The following is a 23,433-nucleotide window of genomic DNA, read 5'->3' as shown; positions in this document are numbered from 1 at the left end:
GCCTTGCATAATCTGAGGTAGCTGCTGTGTAACTGTAAATGTACCGGTAAACATGTAGTCTGGAATAGACTCGGGTCAACTACTCCTGCACGTGTGGTTGATTAATTGAAACCCAACCACTAAAGAACGCTGATATCATAGTCTAGCATACAAATCTATATAAAAGCAACCGCCGTTTCAAGTACTTGAACCTTATAACCCTCGATTTCGAATTTAACCACTACACTAACCCGGCTACGAGTTTTCTCTTAATATATGTAATTTCATTTAATAAAATTTACTTTAAAATATTGAAAAAAAAAGTTTTCATGAAAAGTAAAAGCATCTTTTTTTAGATTATTTTGTAACCAAACTCGAATTCATTCCTACATAAAAAAAGCAAAATTATGTCAAAAGCCAACTATTCTAAAAATAATAGTCTTATTCTGAAATAGCTATTACTTGAAAATTAAACGATAATCGAAAACTATTGTTTCTAAACGCTCAAATTAATGAAGGACATTGAGAAAAATATTAGCTTTTTCGCAAGTAATATGGCAATATTATTTTATAACCATTTTTGCTTTTTACTCCCACTACTTATTTGCTTATTCATTTAAGGCTAGAAGTATATTCCGGGAAGTATATTCTGATAGATTTTCTTTAGTACTAATGAAATGAAATTGAACAGCTTTAAATAAAACTGATTGGGAAGTCAAATAAGATATTATTGACTTTTTACTGTTATTACGAAGAGAGTATTAAGCGTCTCCAGCCTATTGAGGCTTGGGCAAGCCTATTGAGGCAAAGTTATAATTTATTAATGTTGAAGTTTAAAAAAGAGCAAACACTGAATTAAGAGTTAATATATATGTTTTTTTTTATCTCTTGTCAATTGACTGGTTTGATGCAGCTCTCCAAGAATCCCTATGTAGTGCCAGTCGTTTCATTTCGGTGTACCCCCTACATCCTACATCCCTAAAAACTTGTTTTACATATTCCAAACGTTGCCTGTCTGCAACAGCTTTTCCCATCTACATCTCCCTCCAATACGAAAGCGACTATTCCAGTATGCCTTACATGTGGCCCATAAGGCTGATTCTTCTTTTAACTATATTTTTCCAAATGCTTTTTTGGAAGCATTTTGGAAGCTTCTTTGGACGATTAGCTGTCATCAGTTAATCGTAGCATCACTAAATTTCCACCTTGCATTGTTACTCCGGATCTAAATTATTCTTTAACATCATTAACTGCTAGTTCTATGTAAAGATTAAAATGTAATAGGGATAGGGAACATCCTTTTCGGACTCCTTTTTTATTACGGCTTCTTTCTTATATTCTTCGATTATTACTGTTGCAGTTTGGTTCCTGTAAATGTTAGCAATTGTTCTTCTATCTCTATACTTGAACCCTGAATTTAAAAAATTTAGGGTTCAAACATTATATATATTATTTAGGGTTACATTATTTAGGGTTTATTATTTAGGGTATACATTATTATATATTTAGGGTTTAACATTATATTCCAGTCTACATCATCAAATGCCTTTTCTAAGTCTATTAATGCCATGTTTGTTGGTTTGTTTTTTAATCTTGCTTCTACTATTAATCTGAACGCAAAAATTGCTTCCCTTGTCCCTATACTTTTCCCGAAACCAAATTGTTCCTCTCCTACTCTCTCCTCACAATTCTTCTGTACAGAATTCTAGTTAGGATTTTTGATGCATCAGTAGTTAAGCTAATCGTGCTGTATTCTTCACACTTATCAGCTCCGGTAAAGTATAAGTTCGCTTCTGCTGATTTAAGAATTCGTCCTTTTATTTAAGAATTTCGGCCTTTTTAACATTTTCTCATTCTTCTATATTTTCTACCTTATCGTTTTTACTCAGACTTCTTGCGATGTCCTACTCAAAAATCTTTTTAACCTCCTCTTCCACAAGTTTATCTAAATTATACCGATTCATCTGACAACTTTTCTTCAGATTTTTCAACAGGTTTCACTATTTTTCTAAATTATGGAACCTATCAATGTCTGCTCGAGGATGCACTTAGCAGTCGATGAGTTGATTTCTAAATCTTCGCTTAACAATGATATAAACTATCTTATACTCTGCAGTATAACCACGCTTTTACCATCTATATATTCTTCTATTATGATTTTTAAGCTGGGTGTTGGCAATTACTAAATTATACTTTGTGCGAAACTCAATAAGTCCGTCTCCTGTTTCATTCTTTTTGCCTAGCCCGTATTCAGCCTATTCACCCACAATATTCCCTTCCTTGACTTTTCCGAAGCTAGCATTCCAATCTCCAACTCTTGTTAAATTTTCATCCCCTTTTACGTGTTTCAATTTCATTCTATACACACTCTACCTCATCATTATCATGCCACTTGTAGGCATATATACGTTAACAATCGTTGTCAGCTTAGGTTTTCATTTTATTCTGATTACAATGATTCTATCGCTATGCTTTTAGAAATACACTACTCTCTTCCCTAACTTCTTCTTCATTACGAAATCTACTCCTGTCTGTCTTTTATTTGACACTGAGTTAATTATTTTAAAATCACCTGACCAAAAGTCTTTATCCTCATCTCACCCAACCTCGCTAATTCCTACTAAATCTGCATTTAATCCTATGAATTTCCCTCTTTAAATTTTCTAACAATTTTTTTCTGATTTTCTTTAAATTTTCGTTTTTTTGCGATGTGGTTGCACCTTCCGTACAGCTACTCAATTTCACTAAGCACCCAAGCTCATGAATCTTAGAGGGAGAATATAGATATTAAGAAGTATAATATTTGAATCAAATTTTGAGCCATTAATAACTATATTTATTAGTTAAATAATATTTTATAAATAAATAATATATAATATAATATATTATATATATATATATATATATTTCGGTCTTAAATATAAACTGTTAATCTGACAGATCCATCGATTTTAATATCTTTTTAATATATGCTAAATATTTTAGTACTTACTAATACTCTACCTCAAAAGGTGATTTTATAATCAAACTAAAGTAAAGTGTATGTTTTTAAGCAAATAATTTATACATACACAAATTTATTAAAATTATACATATATTTGACGGCACTTGGTACTCAAGCACCTCTATTGTAAATAAAAAATTTACCAGATTTCCTTCGTCATCGTGTGAATCTACTTTACGTCTTCTATTTCCAATACGAGGAGATTAAAAATTGCAAACACACGTGTTAAATTTACATTCTTAGACTCAAAATGAGTTTGAGGTTACGTCCAGTTATGTTATAACAATCTTTATATTACTTAAAACACATTCTTCTTTTTCTAATCTATTTAGAATGACTTATCTAATCTATATAGAATGTTTGAGATTTTAAAATTTATTGCAAAAAATTTGCAACATAATTTTATAATTATAAATTGGAGTAATAAACTATTTAGCGAAGGACAAACCTACTTGCAAATGTGATAAGAAAAATAAATTATCTTGTAAAACGAAAAGGCAAAAAAAATTTCTTAAAACAATTTTATGATCTTGAATTTATTTTATTTTGATAGAGATAAATGTGATGTAAAATTGTGATCAAGAAATGAAGGACCTCTAATCATTATAAAAGCAGAAGTAAAATTTATTCAACAAGTTAAGAAAGCTACAGGTTGTGATGAGTTACCAGCAGATGTGTTAAAGGGCTTAGGGGAAGGTTCAATAGGTAGATTAACAAAACTCTGAAATAAAATCTATACGACTGGTCAATGGTCAGCATATATCCTTAAATAATTACAATACCCATACCAAAGACTAGCGATGCCAAATATACTAAGAATTATAGGACTATAAGTCTAATATCCAATGTCGCAAAAACATTAAAAAGAGTAACACTGCAAAGGTAGAGGGAAAGATGGAGAGAATGTTGCATAACAAACAGTTTGGCTTCAGAAAAGGAAAGGAAATTAGGGACATAATAGGTTGTTTGAGAGTTTTGATGGAGAGAATGATAGATTTAAACATAATTTTGTGCATATGTTTTTTTTTTTTTTGACAGGGAGAAAACGTTTGATAGGTTAAAGGGGATAAAATAATGAAAATTTTGAGGGAAATAGGTTTGGGTTGGAGGGTTAGAAGATTTATTAAGGAATAATACGTAGGACATGGGGTACAGTTTCAAGTAGAAGGAGAAGAAAGAAACAAGTGAAGATGAGAAGAAGAGTTAGAAAGGGTTGCTGCAGTCTCCAATCCTCTTTAATATTTATGGAGATCAACTAATAGAGGAGACTTTGGAAGACTTAGAGAACCGTGGTTATGTGACAGTAGGAGAAGAAACAACAAATGATGGATAGAATAAGCAAAGTAGGAGAAAAGGACGGAATGAAAATAAACGCTGATAAATCCAAAATAATGAGAATATCGAGGGAATGCAATGCAATAAAAGTTATTACTTAGGAGAAACAATTAAAACAGGTTGGTAGCTTTAAATACCTTAGTAGCACAATAAAGTTTGTTGGAAGTTGTACTAAGGAAACTAATAAAAGAATTGCGAATAGTACAATTGCGTTCAGCAAGGTTAGAAACTGCTTACAACAAAAAGTATACCTAATGATCTAAGAAAGAAATTTGCAAGATGTTTTGTTTAGAGTGTGTTGTGTATTATATCGTGCAGAGACGTGGACAATAAAGAAAAGAGACTCGATATCTGGAAAATTTTGAAATATGGTTATGGAGAAAAGTGCTAGGTATCAACTAGCCGGAGAGAGTTTAGGTCTTGATAAATATAAATGAGAGTAGGAATTTGATTAAGATAATACAAGAAGGAAAAAATAATTGAATAGGTCAAATCCTAAGAGATGACTGCATTCAAAAAGTAATAATTAAAGGAAGGATTGCTTCTGTGAGAAGAAGAGGAAAAAGGAGGATAGAAATGTTGAATGATTTGAAAGGTAGACAAGGATAATATAATTTAAAAGAAAAAGCTCAGGACAGACCAAAGTGGAGAATGCTATTTCTTGATTCCTGTCAAAAGATAGTTGCAGTAAAGATGAAGAAGAAGAGATAATTATAAATAAAACAAAAAAAAAAAATTTTTATGAATTATTATTACCAAGATTGTTGGTTACTATTATTAAAGTAAAAAAGTACATAAAATAAAATATTTGTAGATTAAGTGTAAATTAAAAATAAAAAAAAAATATTTTTTTAGATGAAATTAATAAGTTAAATAAAAGGACTATTTTTGATTCATAGATATTAATGGAAACATGAATAAAATAGAACCAGTATAAAATAAGATTCTTTATTTACAATGGCAATTGCGGCACTTTCTTTAAATTGGCTGTAGTTTACTGACACGATGGAAAATAGACCAGTCAGTCGGTGAGGGTTTTATTTGAACAACGTTGTAGCGAGAGTGACTGGCAGAGAGTAAAAAAATTCTTGTATCACGTCCAGAACACTTGAGAAATTTACAACTAGCACGTCTACTGTGTGGTGGTGGCTCCTCTACCTCCGAATAATTCATGTCTACTGCAATATACGCTTCACTACACACGGCCTCTTCACCAGCAGTTACTACCACCCGTTTCACTATCTATACTCCCTTAACTTCACCTGCCTTTGTTGCGACTACTACAAACCTCTGGCAAAGATACGTTTGTTTTGTTCTAATACTCTTCATTTCATGGCAATAGAATTACATTCACCCATTCCCTATCTTCTACCGGAACTGCAAATACGAAGCACTGCTGCCGTCTTTATATTTATACATTTTCTGTTGACTCTGTTATAAAACAGTACAATACGAACCCATTACATTCTTTTTTTTTAATCCGCATAAATTTTTAGCGTATCTTTAAAAAAAAGAATCGTAAGTAAGGAAAATATTCTACAATCGAATATGTTTTTATGTTAGAAGTAGCTGTAAAAAAACGTGAAGTAAGAAAAATATTCTACAATGTACAATATATTTATGTTACAAGTAAAAGTTATCGAATTATATCACCAAATATAGGAATCGTAATACAGTTATGTAAGTAATTGTTTAACTCGATTTTCGCTTGGGTTTTAAAATATTTCGAAAAGGACCACCATTTGACTAATGAAATTTTATCTCACTTGAATAACACTTCAATAAAATGTAAACATATAGAAAGAAACGTTTGTAAAAACATGTTTTTTTATGTATTATAAATATTTATCACTTGTATCATTCGTTAAGTTGGTATTTTAGCATTTTTCACGTTAAATTTTATCCTTTGTACGGAAAATGGCTGTGTAACATGCATTACGAAAGCGTAATACCGCACGAGTTTGATAGTACAGATTTCCTCACCCGTGAATAACCGTAGATTTATTCACTTGAAGTTTGTAAATTAAAGCAAGAAAATACAAAACTTATCAATTTCTATCATATTTTTATACTTAATTATATATAACATATTTTTTCCAGTAACAATATTTACCGGAAAAATGTTTAAATATTTTTTAAAGACATTCCAGTGATTCAATTTGTTTTAAACGTCTTTATATAATAATTTTTTAGATTTATCCACTTGATGAATGATGTGGAATTATATTTTAATTACATTTATTATAATTCCATGAGTATATTTTTCAATGTTTCTATTCTTAATATTGTGACAAAATCCTTTAATATCAAAAAAATTATTGAAAATATATTTTCAAAACACTCTTTTATGACATCTTTATAATAAACGTTAATTAAATTCCTAATGTGTTTTATATGGTATAAATTGAGACTAGCGTCAATTCAAATTCCCTCATATTTTCAGTTACTTAATTGTGAGGAATCATCTGATATTTTTATTCATGAAATTCGGGACAACGCTTCTCCATTTTTAATTTTTTAAGTGAAAAAATAGTTTTTTCCTTTTTCTGCTACTTATTGTATATTTTTCTATTTTTTTTTTAAATTTTATATTCAGTGTAAACTAAGTCTTAAAAAGTTTAATTTTCCTAAATTAATTGATAATTTTTGTTATAAAATACAGATCAAAAAACTTTATAAATTCCTTATAATCACTTTGTATCACAAAAAAGGATGGTGCGTAGGTTTGTTTTTTTATTCTTTATTTGTTTGTTGTATGTGCTCACATTTTTTATTTTAGCTGTTATTGGCGCAGAGCGGCACAATGGTGGTGCGCCGGGCAGCTGCGCACGGTGACTCTCTCAGGCGACTCCCTCCCGCTAGAAGCAGTCCGTTGTCAATTAATTTACAGATTATTCAATTTAATTTCTAAGCGTAGATTATTTTTATTTATATTTGATATTTCTTTTTTTATTTACTTTATTATTTATAAATAAAATAAAGGGATGATTAGTTAATATTTAGCAGTAAAAATAGGATTCTTTATTTAGCGGGAAAGTGTCGTTGGCGCGCATCCAGCCAGTGCATCACGTGGTCCGCTCTACGCCAATAGGAGCAGCTGGACTAGCAACTAACACAACCTCACACACACTGGTATACGAAAACGAAGAAAACTGTGTTCGCAAGCCAACACCCTGCTACAAATACGGCTAGCGTTATACATTATATTTCTATTAAAAAATATTAAATTCTATATTTACTCACTCCTTAAACCTATATTAAATACAAACACATCAAAATGTTCATAAAAATGTTCTCTGCGCACTAATATTTCTTTTCTTAAAATATTTCTGTAAAATACTTAATATTCTCATAAAAATGGGGATACAAACGCGTCGAAAGTCCAGGGGGACAGAGCTCTCCTGGCTAGACGGTAGGGTTAATGAAGCGATCTCTATCCGGCTAGCTAGATAATAAAAAGAATTGTCACCCATTCATCATTCTATTGTACCAGATTTCCAGCTAACCTGAATGGGAATGTATGTATAAAACTTGAGATGTTATAAAGTGACCCAATAGGTTAAGTGACATGGTAGGTATGGTGAAAAGCTAAAAAAATACTGGTGAAGAGGAAGAGATTAAATTTAACAAAAAATACAGGCACAACGTTTAAGGAGAAACAAATTTTTGATTCCGATGAAAGAATTTTCCTTCTACGTAATTAATGAAAAAAATTGTTTAACGTAAACTAAATAATTCACGAAGACACCAATAATTTAAAACAAAATTTTGAGTGTAATGAGAGGTAAGAAAAATTTAATATAATATTAATGTTTACTTATTATTTTACAACTTAATTTATGTGTATTGTTTAACAAATTTTCCAGGAGGGATGGCTGTCCAGAAAGCTATGCCGAAATTCATATCACGTGGTCAAACATTCAGGGCTGTAATCGGTGACACGTTAGCATTACCTTGCGAGGTGCAAGATTTAGGTGAGTGATACAAACTAAATTAAAATACAAAGAAATTAATATATATAATTTCTTAAAAATTACTGTTTGTTCTTTTACTATTTACTAAATATTAATAATTAATATTTCAAAACTGGAAATAATATTATTACGCAATGATTAATTTATCACATATTCTTTTAATTCATTTTAAATGATTAAAGTTTTTACTTTGTAAAAATTTTAACCAAATAATCTCTTAAATAAACTGTGAACGAAATAAACGTTTACAGCATTAAATCAAAACTATTTCTTAGAGATGAACGCAATCAAGACCAAAATTACTGAAGGACGACTGAATTTACAAGGATGATAATACGTTATTGAAACTTTTCTTAAGCTTTATACAGAAAAAAAATCATCATATAAAGTCATCGTACCAATATTGAAGGGATAAGAATTATTATAACTTTTTTTTTGGACTTGGTTGTTTAGGGTTCTTACTCAATAAAAATGCCTCTCTCACTTAACGTTTTCTCCAAGCCGGGTCCTCTTACTTCAGTCTGGGGAGTGCTGTTTGTTACCTTACGCCGACTCACCTATTTATACCACCATTTTACCTTTCTAAGGGTTTGATAAGCACCCATGCTCTTTCTAATGTCTCAGAACCCGATCGGCATAAGCCGATACAGTGTCTTAAGCTTCCTTATCGATTGAAATCGCCTTGGCAATGTCATCAAGAGAGCTTACCTCAATGCCTAAAGTAGCATCTTTCGCTCCGGCAGATACTGGGCGTAGAATAAAAAAGATCTAGCATGCGTTATCACTTTCTCTCCTGCAGTACCGGCACTAGAAAGTGTTAACTTTCCCCATACAGTCAAGATACTTGCGAAAGTAGCCGTGTTCAGTGAGAAACTGGGAGAGATAAAAATTCAGCTTGCCATGTGTAAGGCCTCATACAAGGTCTCAGGTTTTAAATAAGATGTCTGTTCCACATCCCTATAACCACAATGTCCCATCTTTGTTGCCAAATGACCATCATCTGTTCCTGTGCCTTTCCAGTAACCATCTCTCTCCTAGTCTGCCGATTGAGATAAGAATTTCCCTACGTTTCTAAGTGAGTAGGTCGCCTTATACACCACCAACACAGTGGTTCAGACACCGTCATGTAAGAACAACCAAACCTAGACCCCCAGCGCGTTCGTCCATATCCCAGCCTCCTAGAGAAAGATATAATGTGTTGCAGTGATTAACAGCCTCCTCTTCGTTGATTTTAGCCTTCCACGAAGGCCATTAATGTACTAACGGCTGCCATCACGCACATCCTCTGAACATGACCTCAGAAGGTAAATTTGGAATCGACAGTCCCCCGATAGATATCTCGCCGACCTACTTATGTAGGTCGAAGACCTGTTTCCATAGGGAAGATGCTAGCTAGTACTTCTTGATTTGATCAAAATGTCAACCTCTCTCTTCAAAAGGGCCAGTTCGAGTCCAAGATCTCTCACTAAACGACTTACCGTCCTCATAACCTGGTTCGGTTTGAACTGACCTAGATCGGTATACGAGAGGAGATGACTGTGGCCACATCGACTGGATATCCAATCAGAAACGCGTGCCCCGGCATCTCAATCCTGAGAAAGCTAACATAAAGCTCGATCAACAGGTCAGATCCCAAGATAGATCCCTGAGTAACCCCACCGGTATTCTTCCTCTATTTCATCGCCTTACAAGTGTCATATATGAATAAATCACTGTCCTTCAGGTTTTCTCCAATTGTGGCAAGGAGTTACTCAGTAATCCCGAACATTAAGTACGTTAAAAATGTCGCAACAATGGCAGAATTGAAGGCATTCCTGACATTCATCTCACCTCCAAATCCAACTGTCTAACCACGTGGCTAGATGCCTGTACCCGTTCCACAGCCTCTATCATCTCAGATTATTATTATTTTTACTTCAATTATAAAATAACATCTGTTTTTCACATACTTGAGGGAAATTTTGAATGTCGAGGATTATTTTTTATAACCCATAACATCGAAATAATATGTAGTGGAATGCAATAAAACAAAAATTGTTTAACGATTTTAGATCTCAAGTAACTTTTTTTTTTTTATTAATTGCGTGTTAAATAACGTAATATAACAGAAATGCAATCGATTAAAAACAAGTGAATAACGTAGTACAAATTGACGGTAGGTTTTAAAAACTTGTTTATTGTTTTGATTGGTGTAGAGAAAATTGGTATAAATTACTGATGAAGAGGTTTTTATTAAAACTACACTTAACAGGATTATAATATTAAAATGTATATTATCGTCTGGTAGTGGATAAAAACCAGAAAAATTGTCACAAAACTGTTAATACACTTAACTTCCATTATTATATAAACCATTAATATCAGAAAAGAATAACAATTATATTTTCTGTAAACTCATTTCACGTTACATTTTGCATTGATAACATAAACGTAGCTTTTAGCTATTCCATGGTAGACAAATGAGAAGGTACTCAATGTGGTATCGAGATCACTTGCCTGTTATAGAGTGGAAATATGGATAAAAAGAAACATCAGATTATAGAATCATAAATATGTACCCGGATGTTTCTCGTTAACGCAAAGGAGGTAAATAAATTTATTATTAAAAAGCACATAAAAACGAAGTTGTTCCGAATACGAGTTCTTTAAATTGATGTACCCGTGAATGATATTTTATCAACTTATATGAAAATAGAAACAGTTTCAAATAACGTAAAGAATAAATTGCAAATGTGTAATAAATTAGCAATACATTAAAGTCATAGATTTTTGTTGTAAAGTATTTAAATAGCTTCCATGATTACATTAATAATGACTATGCAATTACTGAAGACTAGTTGGAAGCAACCAACACGAATAATTATTCATATGTGTCAAACTAAAAAACATACTCTATGTGTAATAAAAATGAAGAGGAGTATATTAAAATATACGTTAGGATGTTAATACAAACATAACACACTAAGTGTTCTATTACGCTGCTGGAACTATGTGAAAGTATTGTGGAAATCGTTATCGATTAAATTTAAGGGAAGTAGAACAATATGAAATAAATGAAAAACCTTGATGCTAATCAAGCAAGTAATTTAAGCCAGTCATGGTATAATGGATATGACATTCCAAAAATTTATTTTGTTATTAAGGGTATTCTAACAGATTATATGTAAAATTTCAACAGCATGATACTCGTATTTACTTGAAGTTATAAAGACAGTTAAAAGAATAATTCATGAATCGCTACACTAGTCCAATAGTTAAACGTTTAAATCACTCTAAATTCTCTTATAACCCTCACCCACCAAAAAAAATACACATTCGTAGATACTAGAAAAGTTTTATTACAGTTTAAAATCATAGTTTTTATAGGTTTTACTGTATGATAAAAAAAAAATACTGTAGTACACTGAAGCCACAATTGCTGGGTGATATTACTCACACACGTTTCCAAATAAAACTTATTACTAACCCAAAAAAAATTCACTACTCGTAAAATTCAATAAATAATATATTTTTTATTCTAAGCTATCACACGGTATAAAATGGCAATTTAAAGGAATTATTAAGCAATCTACGCAAAGAAACATTACATTTAATTAATTAATACTATATATTATTATTACTATTTATCACTATATTATTATTTAATACCTTAATAATAATAATAATAATAACAATAATAATGTTAAAATTTATTATAGATTCTTGATTTAAACTTCCCCACAGTAAATGTATCAAGTCAATTGTAAGTTGGCATCAATGACTGATGTAAATTAAGAAAAAAAATAAAAATAAAATAAATGTTCAAACCAGAGAAAGAAAATCTTTTATTCGCACCATAAAGTAATTCACATAGTCCGTATGACTAATTTTAATACCTATGTAATCTTAAAACCTTTTTCTCAAACAGAAGAATCAATTGTTATATGACAATAGATCTTAGATTTCTACTAGAGCTAAGAAATTACGAGAGAGGAATAAAATATTACAGGAAAACATTAATATACAAAACAAAAAAAAGTACTTTTTTTACTCTTTTGGTTCCGCACACACTGTCCCTCAAACTCCCTTGATTTCATGTCCTTTATTTCATTTACGGTTACTTAACTGCATTAGCGGAAATTCCATTATTTTTATTCTAAATTATTTTTGAATCTAAAAACATTAACTGTTTTCTACGTCCTTAATTACTTGTTACACTTATTTTAATATCCTTCATCCCCTTTTAGGTAGTTAAATTTTTCATTTCCTTTTTTTTATGCGTTACCATTACATTTTTTAACGATTTTTTATTATTGTTTTAATAGATACACACAAAAATTTTCTTTTTTTAAAAATAATCTTTAATTGTTATAATTCTATATTAAGATTAGTTACGAAAAAAAGAATAATAACTTCGATAGGTAATATTACAAGCAGGAAAGAATTATGCTGTTGCTGAATCAGGTATCACATATCCTGCATAAATTTTTTAGAATCAATTTTACCCAGTTACGTGCTATAACCAAAGGTTTAAGGCGAATTAATTATAGCCACAGCTCACTCTACCAATTGGGATAGCTATTTTTAAAACTAAACGGCATTCCATCCGATTCTTAACATAAAAACTGGAAGTGAAGATATTTAAAGTTGTCTTACTTATTGACAAAATTAATGCTTATCTTTAAAGTCAGTATAAAAATTGGCAATTGCAATATCAAGTCCGTTGATATTCAGTCCTAAAAGCGACACTTTCTTGGTATTTAGTAAAATATAATCCCATAAAAAATACATTTGAGGCTTTTAGAGATTTGGTGTTTAAAAATAATTTTAGTGATAATAAGGAAATTTTAGTGATAAGGAAATGAAGAGATTTTTAGACAAGTTTTCACTCTTTTCTTTTTACAAACAAATATTTTTTTTTTAAAATCAAGGTTACGTGATTTATAGACCATATAGGAGCAAGTTAACGGTTTTAGTTTTAGAAGGAAATTTGGGGAGTAAAAACTGGAATAAAATTTGAAAAATATTTTATATCAATATATCAACGTGAGAATGAATAAAACAGGTAACTTAGAAAATAGGATTTTCTTAACAGATTTAGTTCTATAAAAAAAAATCAAAACATTTTCATTCATGTTTTCCTATGTGAATACAAAAGAGTACATTATGTAATTTTTTGAATAAAGACCTCACTGAAAGAAATATTCCAAAATGTTTTATTTTTAATAAAGAAACAATAATTCATATAAAAGATAAAAAGAGCATTTATCATTAAGGTTGTTATTAAAAAATAAAAAATAAACTGCCTCGGAGCAATGAATTCAGCCACAAAAACATTGAAAATAAATACGATTTTAGTAGACCTATGTATCGTAGGACTATATGTATGAATAAGAGGGAACCAAATTATAAATGCGGCTTGGTGCGTTCCTGGTTTATGCAGATAATATTTTAAAGCTGAATCCAGTCTCCATGCATGATTTATGAGATAATTATAATACAACTGACACGAGAGAGATAGAGCGACACAGTGAGAGGGTAAGTATGATGTGGATATGTAAATTACTGTGTACTGTGAATGGCACAGTAGTTTGAGATACCATGAAGGGGAACGAATGTGACAGTTTGCGTATGTGAAATAAGGTAGGTGGGGGTAAAATACAACAGTTTAGCGGGTGGAATTGTTTTTTGCGTTTTTTTTTAAATGGAAGAAGGGAGTACAGGGAGAGGTAAACTGACAGATTGTCTCATCCTTTGTGTGCAATGTCATATCGGACGTTACCAGTTTGTAACTGCATTCTCCCCTTGCAACACCAATCAACCAACTCTATTATAACTTATTCATTTTGTTGACAGATTCATTCATCTTATAAACAAGTTTAAAAATATTTAATTTGTTTATTCTTGTAGAAAATTCCCAATACTTTGATTATAATTACCGTGAAATTAGTTTTTATCTGTACATAACTGATATTGTACAACAGAAAATAAAATTGGTAAACGTGTTTAAATAAAACTCATCCGATGTGAGTATACAGAAAAAAATTTAAAGCTTCTTTCATGAATAAATTTAATGATGACTATCATCAATGTGTTAACACATTTTCATACTATGTTTTATTTAAAAAAAAAAAAAACAATTAATATTCTACACATTTTATGCTGGTAAAAGTTTACAAAAATTTAACCCTTTCTTGTGTTAGTCTTTAACGGTTAGTAGTTGATAAAAATAACTTAAATTGTAAAAGTGAATTTTTATTTTTGATAACAAAATTGAGTTATTTTAATAAAAAGTTATATTATTTATCCCTTAATTAAAAGCCTCATCTTTTAATTTTTCAGAAGACATGCTATGAAAATTTAGAACTTGCCGACTAACAAAAAGATCTCTAACCCATTTTTCCAACAAAACAGAATATTTTCTGTCACAATAACAATCCGTGCCAATTATACTTCAATATTTATTCGTTTTTGCGCTATCACCGAAGTTTCAATCTTCGAAAATAGAATTTTCGAAAGAAGCCATCTTCCGTTCTTAATAGTATTTCTACTGCTCTATAGATTTAGCTAAGAAATGATTAGTCTATTTTAAGGTATAAGTTATGAAATGACTGCAGCAGACTGGTCAGTGTATGGTAATGTAATTTATATATCGGCTCTTGAATAACACAGTTGTAGGACTTTCCAGTCACGCGGCTTGTTTCTTATTACGGTTCACGCGCGCACACGCACACACACACAAACTTAATTTAAAATTTTTATATTTTATTTAAATAAAATATTTTTCTAAAACAGCTTTACGTCAATGTTACACTAATGTATTTGTGGTGACGGGGTACTATTGACGCAGTATATCCACTTAGCCACTAGTTGAGAGAATTTTTTTGGGTGAGAGTGCGATTTTGAAAAACTTTTTTTGCAAATATTATTATTATTTTTTAATCGTTAACAAGTGTATGTAAGTAACAAGTGTAATGGTAAGTATTTAATTAAGTGAAATCTCGAGACACTGAGATAAGGCTCGAGACAAGGGGATAAGGCTCTAGAGCCTTATCCCCTTGACCTTATAAGTTGAAAATTTAATGTCATCAATTCCCCATACACAGAAGTAATCTGACCAAGTTTGGTAAAAATCGGTCCAGTAGTTCTCTGGAGATATAAGGTGTGAGACACCGAACACACACACGTACATACGAACATCCGGAAAATTTCTATTTGGTTTTTTGGGTCTTCCTTAGGTGTCAAAACGCCAAGATCCGGCGAAAACCGTACATGGCGAAATTGGATCGATTACAATACTTTCCCTTCTACAGCTATAGCTCTGTTATAGCGCTAGACGGGAAAGTAGAATTCATGAACAGTTACAAATGAAACTAATAATGCATATCTCTTCAAAAAATCTACAAAATTCGAGACTACTGCCATTAAAGTAAATAATTAAAAACTTTTTTTTTATAGCAATTAATAATAAACAAAAAGAGCATTGCATCACATAACCAGTATAACCAACAAAGTTTTTTTCAATAAATAAGAATTTACTTTCTATCATTACATCAAGATGCTTCCACTCTGATAATACCAGATTTAGCTAATACTGATTAATACCAAATCAAACTAATAATCAAGTTTCAGGGTGATAGGTTGATAAAGAAAAAGTGGGAGGAAATTATATAATTATTTTTGGTTGGTGGGTAGGCTTTATTACTTCCTGTGAATTACACTGAATCATAATGTGAATCTGATTTACATTTAACATAATAATCAAATTTTTTAATGAATTTTCAGGTAAAAATCTTAATAACATATAGGCTAATATTCAAATGACATTATCAATTTTACTCGCAATTTCAACTTCGCCTCGTTTTTAAAAGAACCCCATAGAGGGTTTGTGTAATGAAATCATCAGAGTAATGTAATCAAGCTTATTTATTATGTTTTGCAGTTTTTTCCTCCAAATTCCGTAGAGGTTTTATGTTAGAAACTAATTAAATAAAGCAATTTTACATCATATACTCGTACAGAGCATAAGCTACGATGAACGGTTACTGAAATAAAATTACAAAGAGAGAGATACAATCAAACCAGTTAAAAAATTAGATGACCATTGTTTGATAATCATTATGATTATATTAAAGGAATTACTAAAAATAAATTTAATGAAAAGTATCCTTAATTAAATAAATGAATTAAAATATTCACTTAAAATAAATAAAAATAATAATACAATATCAAAAACAATATCGAAAATCACAAAAAAATTTTAAATTATTTCTGTCCGAATTTGTATAAACAAAAAAAGTAATAACAATAATAATATTTTTTTTTATTTTTATTAAGATTATCAAATAATGCTTTGAAACATCAAAGCTAAATTTAAACGTTACCTGAAACAGACCCCTAAATAATTCGAAATTTCGATTCGGATTGACCACCACACCCATCATACTGATAAGATAAAACTTGTGTTAAAAACAGCAGATTATTTAAATGCCAAGAGAAAAAAATAAAAATACACATTTTATGATATTTTTATTGATTTCGCATCAAAATACTGATTATTCGTTTGGTCGTGATAACTCCAACAGCCTAGTCAGTATTACTTGGTTGAAGATATGAGAAATTTAATTAAATTATATACAATTGATTTATTATTATAACTGCTATTCGTCATCTCTTCCGACCCTATTTTTAAATCAGTACGGTTTCACTCAACACGATACATACTGTTAATTAAAAGTAATTGTTGTAATTTTTTTTATTACTTTGTTATTTGGGTTTAAAGGTTTTGACCACTATTACTATTTCTGAAAAAACTGGTTCAAATCTCACATTTTAATCATGTGCTGGTGGTAGTTGAGATTTATTTTAGTTCAGGCTATCCTATTTGACATAAGTTTCAAGAAAAGTGACCTTAAGTATTTTAAATACGATTACATTTTAGACATCAACAGCAAAATAAAAGGTAGCATAAACATCGATGAACTTCAACTTGATTATTGTGATGAAATTACTTATGGTTTATAATCTACAAAACCGATTGCAAATAGAATTTGAGATAAAAAAACAAATAATTAAAAAAAGTAAACAACATTTCAAATGGTGGAAGTCAGTTAAAAAGAACTGTTTATTTTGCTTATACCTACGGTATATAAAAGATTTTATAAAGAATAAACCTAAAGATATTCTTGAAGTATATTTTATGAAAAAAGATATCGGTAAGTTACGTTTTTGTTAACAGTACGAACAGTACAGAAGTTTTATATTAAAACTGATAAAAAGTATTCCATCTTATAGTGAAGTGGCAGGGTCTTGTTTAGAATCGCCTGGAATGAAAATATCCTATGGAAAAAATGGGTAATTACCGATTTTCTAAAAGGATTATAGAACAAAAATGTGCATCATCTATGAATAAACTTACTTACCTGAAATGATATGTAATTAATAAAATATATCGGAAAAAAAGTTGTGAATTTTACTATTGAATAATAATAGTTTTTTATTATATTTATGTTTATTTTAACAGCTTTAATGTTCTTAATATTTTTAAAGTAACATTTATAATTAAAACACCAGACGTTAACGACACTTTTCGTTGTTGTAAATAAAAATACTAAATAATTTAAATAAGATTAATAGATATTTCATCGTATAAATAAACAGTTTTCTGTGAATGTATCAAGAAATTTAAATATAATTACTGTTTTATCGTTCTTATTGTTATTATTTTCTTATATAGAATAATTTGGTTTCTAATAACCACCATTTTAAATAGTTTTTGTGTCATGTTTAAGCCTCAAGAAAATTGTTTATAAATACATTTTTTATTTTATTTTACATAACTTATTTTAACATTTTGTTTTTTCCTGTACTTTTTAATTCCCTATATGAAGGAAATAAACTATTGTGATCGCGAAAAATTTCGGTTTCCAGATTTCAACAGAAATATACATTATTTCCATCCCTGAATCCATTTTGACTACTTTCGGCGTGACGTCTTTACGTCTGTATGTTCGTATGTATCATTTATAACTCAAAATTAGCCGTAGGATGTTAAAATTTTGTATTTAGGACTGATGTAACATTTAATTGTACTCCTTCCCTTTTGATTGCAATCGACTGAACCGAAAGTGTCCAAAAAAGCCCGAAATAAAAAAAAAAACGGATTTTAAACTTTTTCTTAACTGCAGTCGTAAGCCCTCGAGAGCTTTTCACAGATATATCATAAGTGGTACTTACTTATTTTAATTTATTCCAGAGTTATAGCTACATAAAATTTTAATTAATGAAATGTTTGGATCTTAGGGGAAGGCACATGACTTTGAATCAGACTTCATCTCCTTTTTTTTATTTTTTTTTTTTTTTTTAATTTAAACATATTGATTTATTAATAATTATTAACCTCTCATTATAAAAATATTTTTACGATGAATGATAATTCAATAAAATAAAATAAAAAATTATGAAAACATATCAGACATTTTTAATGAAATAAAATTTTACGTACTTTTCCTTTAAAAAAAAAATATTTAAATGTAATTTAATAGGCGTTCAAGGAAGTCACGGATAGTCCACATCAATTTTTTTGTAACGTATAGATACACAACAACTGAATTTTATATATATTTATTTATAAAAGATGGACGAAACAGGAGCGAATAAAATTCCGAATAGCACAGGCGAAACGAGCTTTCAATCAGAAATATAATTTGTTTACATCAAAAATTAATTTAAACGTCAGAAAAAAATTTTTGAAAGTATTTGTTTGGAGCGTTGCTTTATATGGAAGTGAAACTTGGACGATCGGAATACCTGAGCACGAAAGATTAGAAGCTTTTGAAATGTGGTGCTATAGGAGAATATTAAAAAGCAGATGGGTGGATAAAGTGACAAATGAGAAGAGGTGTTGTGGCAAATAAATAGATGAAGAAAGAAGCATTTGGAAAAATATAGTTAAAAGAAGAGACAGACTTATAGGTCACATATTAAGGCATCATGGATTTAATATTGGAGAGACGTTAGAAGGGAAAAATTGTGCATGCAGGCAACGTTTGGAATATGCAAAACCAATTGTTAGGGACGTAGGATGTAGGGAGTATACCGAAATGAAGCGACTGCCACTACATAGGGAATCTTGGAGAGCTGCATCAAACCAGTCAAATGACTGAAGACAAAAAAAAATTAATTATTCGTTTTTCGAAATTGTTATAAGTGTTATTTCTGTTATGGAAAACTGCGCCCGCGCACATACACATACACTTGTGCACGCGCACAGGGGAATGATGTGTGCATGATAAACATTCTAAATTTTTATTTTAAACGGTAAATTTTACGCTTTATTTGTGGTTTATAAAAAAATATTCATGATTACAATCGAAATACGAAAATTGCAAGTAGTCATGTGCTAATCAATTTAATTGCGGATGAGATAGATATAAGAAAGCTAGGAACAACAATGACAGAAATTCACCCACCGATTCTTTTCAAAATGTTTACAGTAAATTTAACGTTCCTGAACACCTTTTTTTTTATTGAATTTATAAAATAAATATTATCAATCAAACACACAAAAATTTCGTCTAAGAATTGTAATACTTTAAATAGAACTTTGATACATTAACTAAATAAGCAGGTGGTTTTTTACCAAGAGCTAGTTTTTCGTTATCCTGATGTTTATGCGTCACAGAAAAAAAAATTGTTTTGCTATTCATGATTACAAAAACTAAACGTTAATAAAAACAAAGTTATAAATGTTTTTTTTTCCTCATAACATTTTAACTTTGTTTAGTTAATTAGCGTTAATGCATCAGTAGCTTCATATGACAATGCTTTTTTCTTTTTTATTACTTTGAACTTATGACGTAGAAACCGGCCGCTTTAATTTTTTTTTTTTGTAATTATCCTACACTGAGAAATAAATAATACAGTAAAAACCTTTAATAAAATAAATATATACTCATAGCTCATTTAAAGCCTAAGGGTCGTTTATGTATAATACTATTCTGGCAGTGGATTTAGAATTTTACAAAGGTTACATAAAATAATTAAATTCTTACTTTTTATGTAATTATAATAACATAAAAACTATGCTAATTTACGGTTGTACGGCTTTCCAGTCTACGGAGCAGTAAACTTTATAATTATGTAACCCGTAAGGAGCAATAAGAGGAAGGGCACAGAGAATTGCTTAAAAACGAGTATGTTATTTTTAAATGACACAATGAATTTTATCAGATTAAACAGCATATTTCTAGATTATTATGACGGAAATGTTTATTCTTCAAGAATTTATTATTCAATCATTTTTACGTATGTTTCCAAATTTTCAAATGTATAAGCACTATAAATACCAGATTATAGTTACATGCGTTATAAAGAGCGTGAAATCAGTGAGTAAAAGCCGACCTCCGTGGCTGAGTAAGAAGCGTTACATATCATGCGGTGTTTCGAATCCCGGTCAGTCACAGCATTTTTTCATACGCTACCGATTTTTACCGGGCTAATAACCATAGCTGTTGATGCCCGGTCTTTCACAACAAAAAAATAAAAAGAAGTAATTTTTTTTTATATTCAACGGAAAATATCAGCTGCTTTTATATTGGATATACCTTTGTGGTCTTTCTTTTTTCTGTTTAGCCTCCGGTAATTACCTTTCAGATAATACTTCACAGGATGAATGAGGATGATATGTACGAGTGTAAATAAAGTGTAGTCTTGTACAGTCTCAGTTAGACCATTCCTGAGATGTGTGATTAATTGAAATCCCACCACCAAAGAACACCGGTATCCACGATCTAGTATTCAAATCTGTGTTAAAATAACTGACTCTATTAGGACTTGAACGCTGAAACTCTCGACTTCCAAATTAGCTGATTTTGGAAGACGCGTCCATCACTAGACCAACCCGGTGGGTTATATTGGATCTACCTGTTTAAGGTTAGTATAAACATCGTAATTAAACTTTCTAAAAGAGGCAGAAGAATATTCTTGATTTCCTAGAAAGGAGTTTTTATGTAAATTTCATGAGCGTTTTATACAACTATTAATCTAATCATACAATTAATTATATTTCTTAGAAACGACCGATTTAGTTATGTTATAATTCATAAAGAATTTTTAATTTTTAATTTAAGTTTTTAAATTAAAAAAAAAAAAAAATACTTTCGGCACGCTGGAAGGCGGAGGTAGATTTCACCGATGCTAAATAGGGGATAAAGTTTTCCACCTTAAAGTTAAGAAAAACTTCGAATTCTTTCAATACGACAATGGTTGCATGTGAAAAAAGTTTCACGTGTTTAGCATACGACAAGCCCCTTCTTCTTACAACTCCAGCAATATTTTGGTCATTCCTTGTAGTAAGGGTTGGTCATATCAAAAATTGTTTCTGACAAAAGTTATAGGTAATGCTTAGATGACTAACGACCACTTTAAACCGATTCGATACTGTGCCTATTAAGGGAGGTATGTTTTTTTTGTCTTTGAAACGCTATTTTTTCACCCCCTTGGTCAATGTTTGGTAATATCAAAAGATTACTTACATACGTTTTAGGCCCTTATCCGAAGAATAGTAGGAACTTTAAACGAATTCGATATTTTACTTAATAAGAAAGTTACAGCGATATTGTCTTTTTCGAAAAAGCCCCTCCATTTCCCCCACCATGATCCGTTTTTGCCTATTAACAAACTTGACTGAGATTTTGGGTCGTTATATTTAACGTATCAATTTGAAAGTGATTGGCAGCAAGTTATAGCAGTTATCGGGTCCACGATAAAGTTTTGGTGTCTGGGGATGTGAAACCCGAAGATAATGTCGAAATTTTCCGGAAGTCGAATCATGATGCCCATTACAATAGGTAGCTTTCTTATGAAATCTATCTAAAATAGTATTTTTGTAGGTACCATAGAGGATGAATTTTATAAAAACCTATTTTGTCTACCTTTTTTGGTATTTGAAATATTAATATTTTTAGAAATCTTTATGAAAAAAGAGCTATTTTCCTGATAGTTATATAATTTTTTTTTTTTAAATTGACTGTAATCGATTAGGGAATTATCTATCCCCAAAGGTTTACAATTTTTTATGTTACGAGTCTTACTGAATCCGAAGTATTAAAATTTAGTATATGAAAATAGGCTTTTAGGTGCAATATAATCACCAACATTAACTACGTTTTTGACTAAACTTTTCTGTATACCTTAAGAATTGTTTTACGTATAGAGGTGAAAATCTATGGTATACTGTGATTGAGATACAATCATTCTGTTTTTTTTTCTTTTTTCTTTTTCATCTAAAAATACAGAGACGTTATACTGAGAAAGTGATATATCTAGTGGTTGGATTCATAAAAATTTTGTCTATGTTTTTTACCTAATAAAAAAAAATACAATTAGAATAATACTATCGAGAAACTGCAAAACGGAATAAACTCATAAGAAAAGAATTTTTTACTAGTTCTTGTAAATTTGAATTTTTTACTAGTTCTTTTTACTAGTTCTAGTAAAAAGATATTTTAATGAATTTCCTAGTTTTTTACCGTTTCAAGTTAAGTACTTTAATATTTTTTTTTAATTTTCTTTTATATAAATAAGGAATAATTCTTCACCCGTTAGTTTTTTTTTACTTCAATATATTTTTTTTGTAAATCAGAATACAGTTAAAAAATCAAAATATTCATTTACATTTATGTTGTTTATGGAATTAATGAATCCACTATGAAATTTTTGGTAGTATTTTTTTCTTATTCAGTTGAATGCTCTATTTCCATTTGGAAAATTTTTTTTTCTTAAAATTTACACATCTGTAAATATTGTTCAAAATATGAATTAAAGGATAACATAAAGAACAGTCAAACAAATTCCCTTTGGAAATAAATTAAATTTAAAATTAAATAAATAAATTTAAATTAAATAAATAAATTTTGAATTTTGAATCGAGGCATTACACCACTCGTAAGCATCGTATGATTAATTTTTGTAGATTGAATTTAAAAAAAATATATAGAGATAAAAATAAAGCAAATTAGTTTTTTAAATACATTTTATAAAAACACCTTTTCGGAATATTGACAATTATGTAAATCTATTAATTGAACGGGAAATTCATCCCAATGAAACCATTTAGTTACATACATACTTAACATCCACTTTCAACTTTACCGTCAATTT

General features: G+C 29.9%; 1 protein-coding gene across 1 annotated transcript in view; it reads left to right on the top strand.

The window, feature by feature from the left end:
- The window catches only part of LOC142320294 (lachesin-like), an 884,028-nt gene that overhangs the window by 488,993 nt on the left and 371,602 nt on the right, over positions 1 to 23,433 (top strand). The window contains exon 2 of the mRNA XM_075358001.1: positions 8,185 to 8,292. Coding sequence (XP_075214116.1) covers positions 8,185 to 8,292 — 108 coding nt within the window. The remainder of the gene's footprint in view (positions 1 to 8,184; positions 8,293 to 23,433) is intronic.

Source organism: Lycorma delicatula, chromosome 2, assembly GCF_047948215.1.
Source record: "Lycorma delicatula isolate Av1 chromosome 2, ASM4794821v1, whole genome shotgun sequence".
NCBI lineage: Eukaryota > Metazoa > Arthropoda > Insecta > Hemiptera > Fulgoridae > Lycorma > Lycorma delicatula.
The sequence above is the reverse complement of the archived record's forward strand: the minus strand, read 5'-3'. Positions and strand labels throughout refer to the sequence as shown.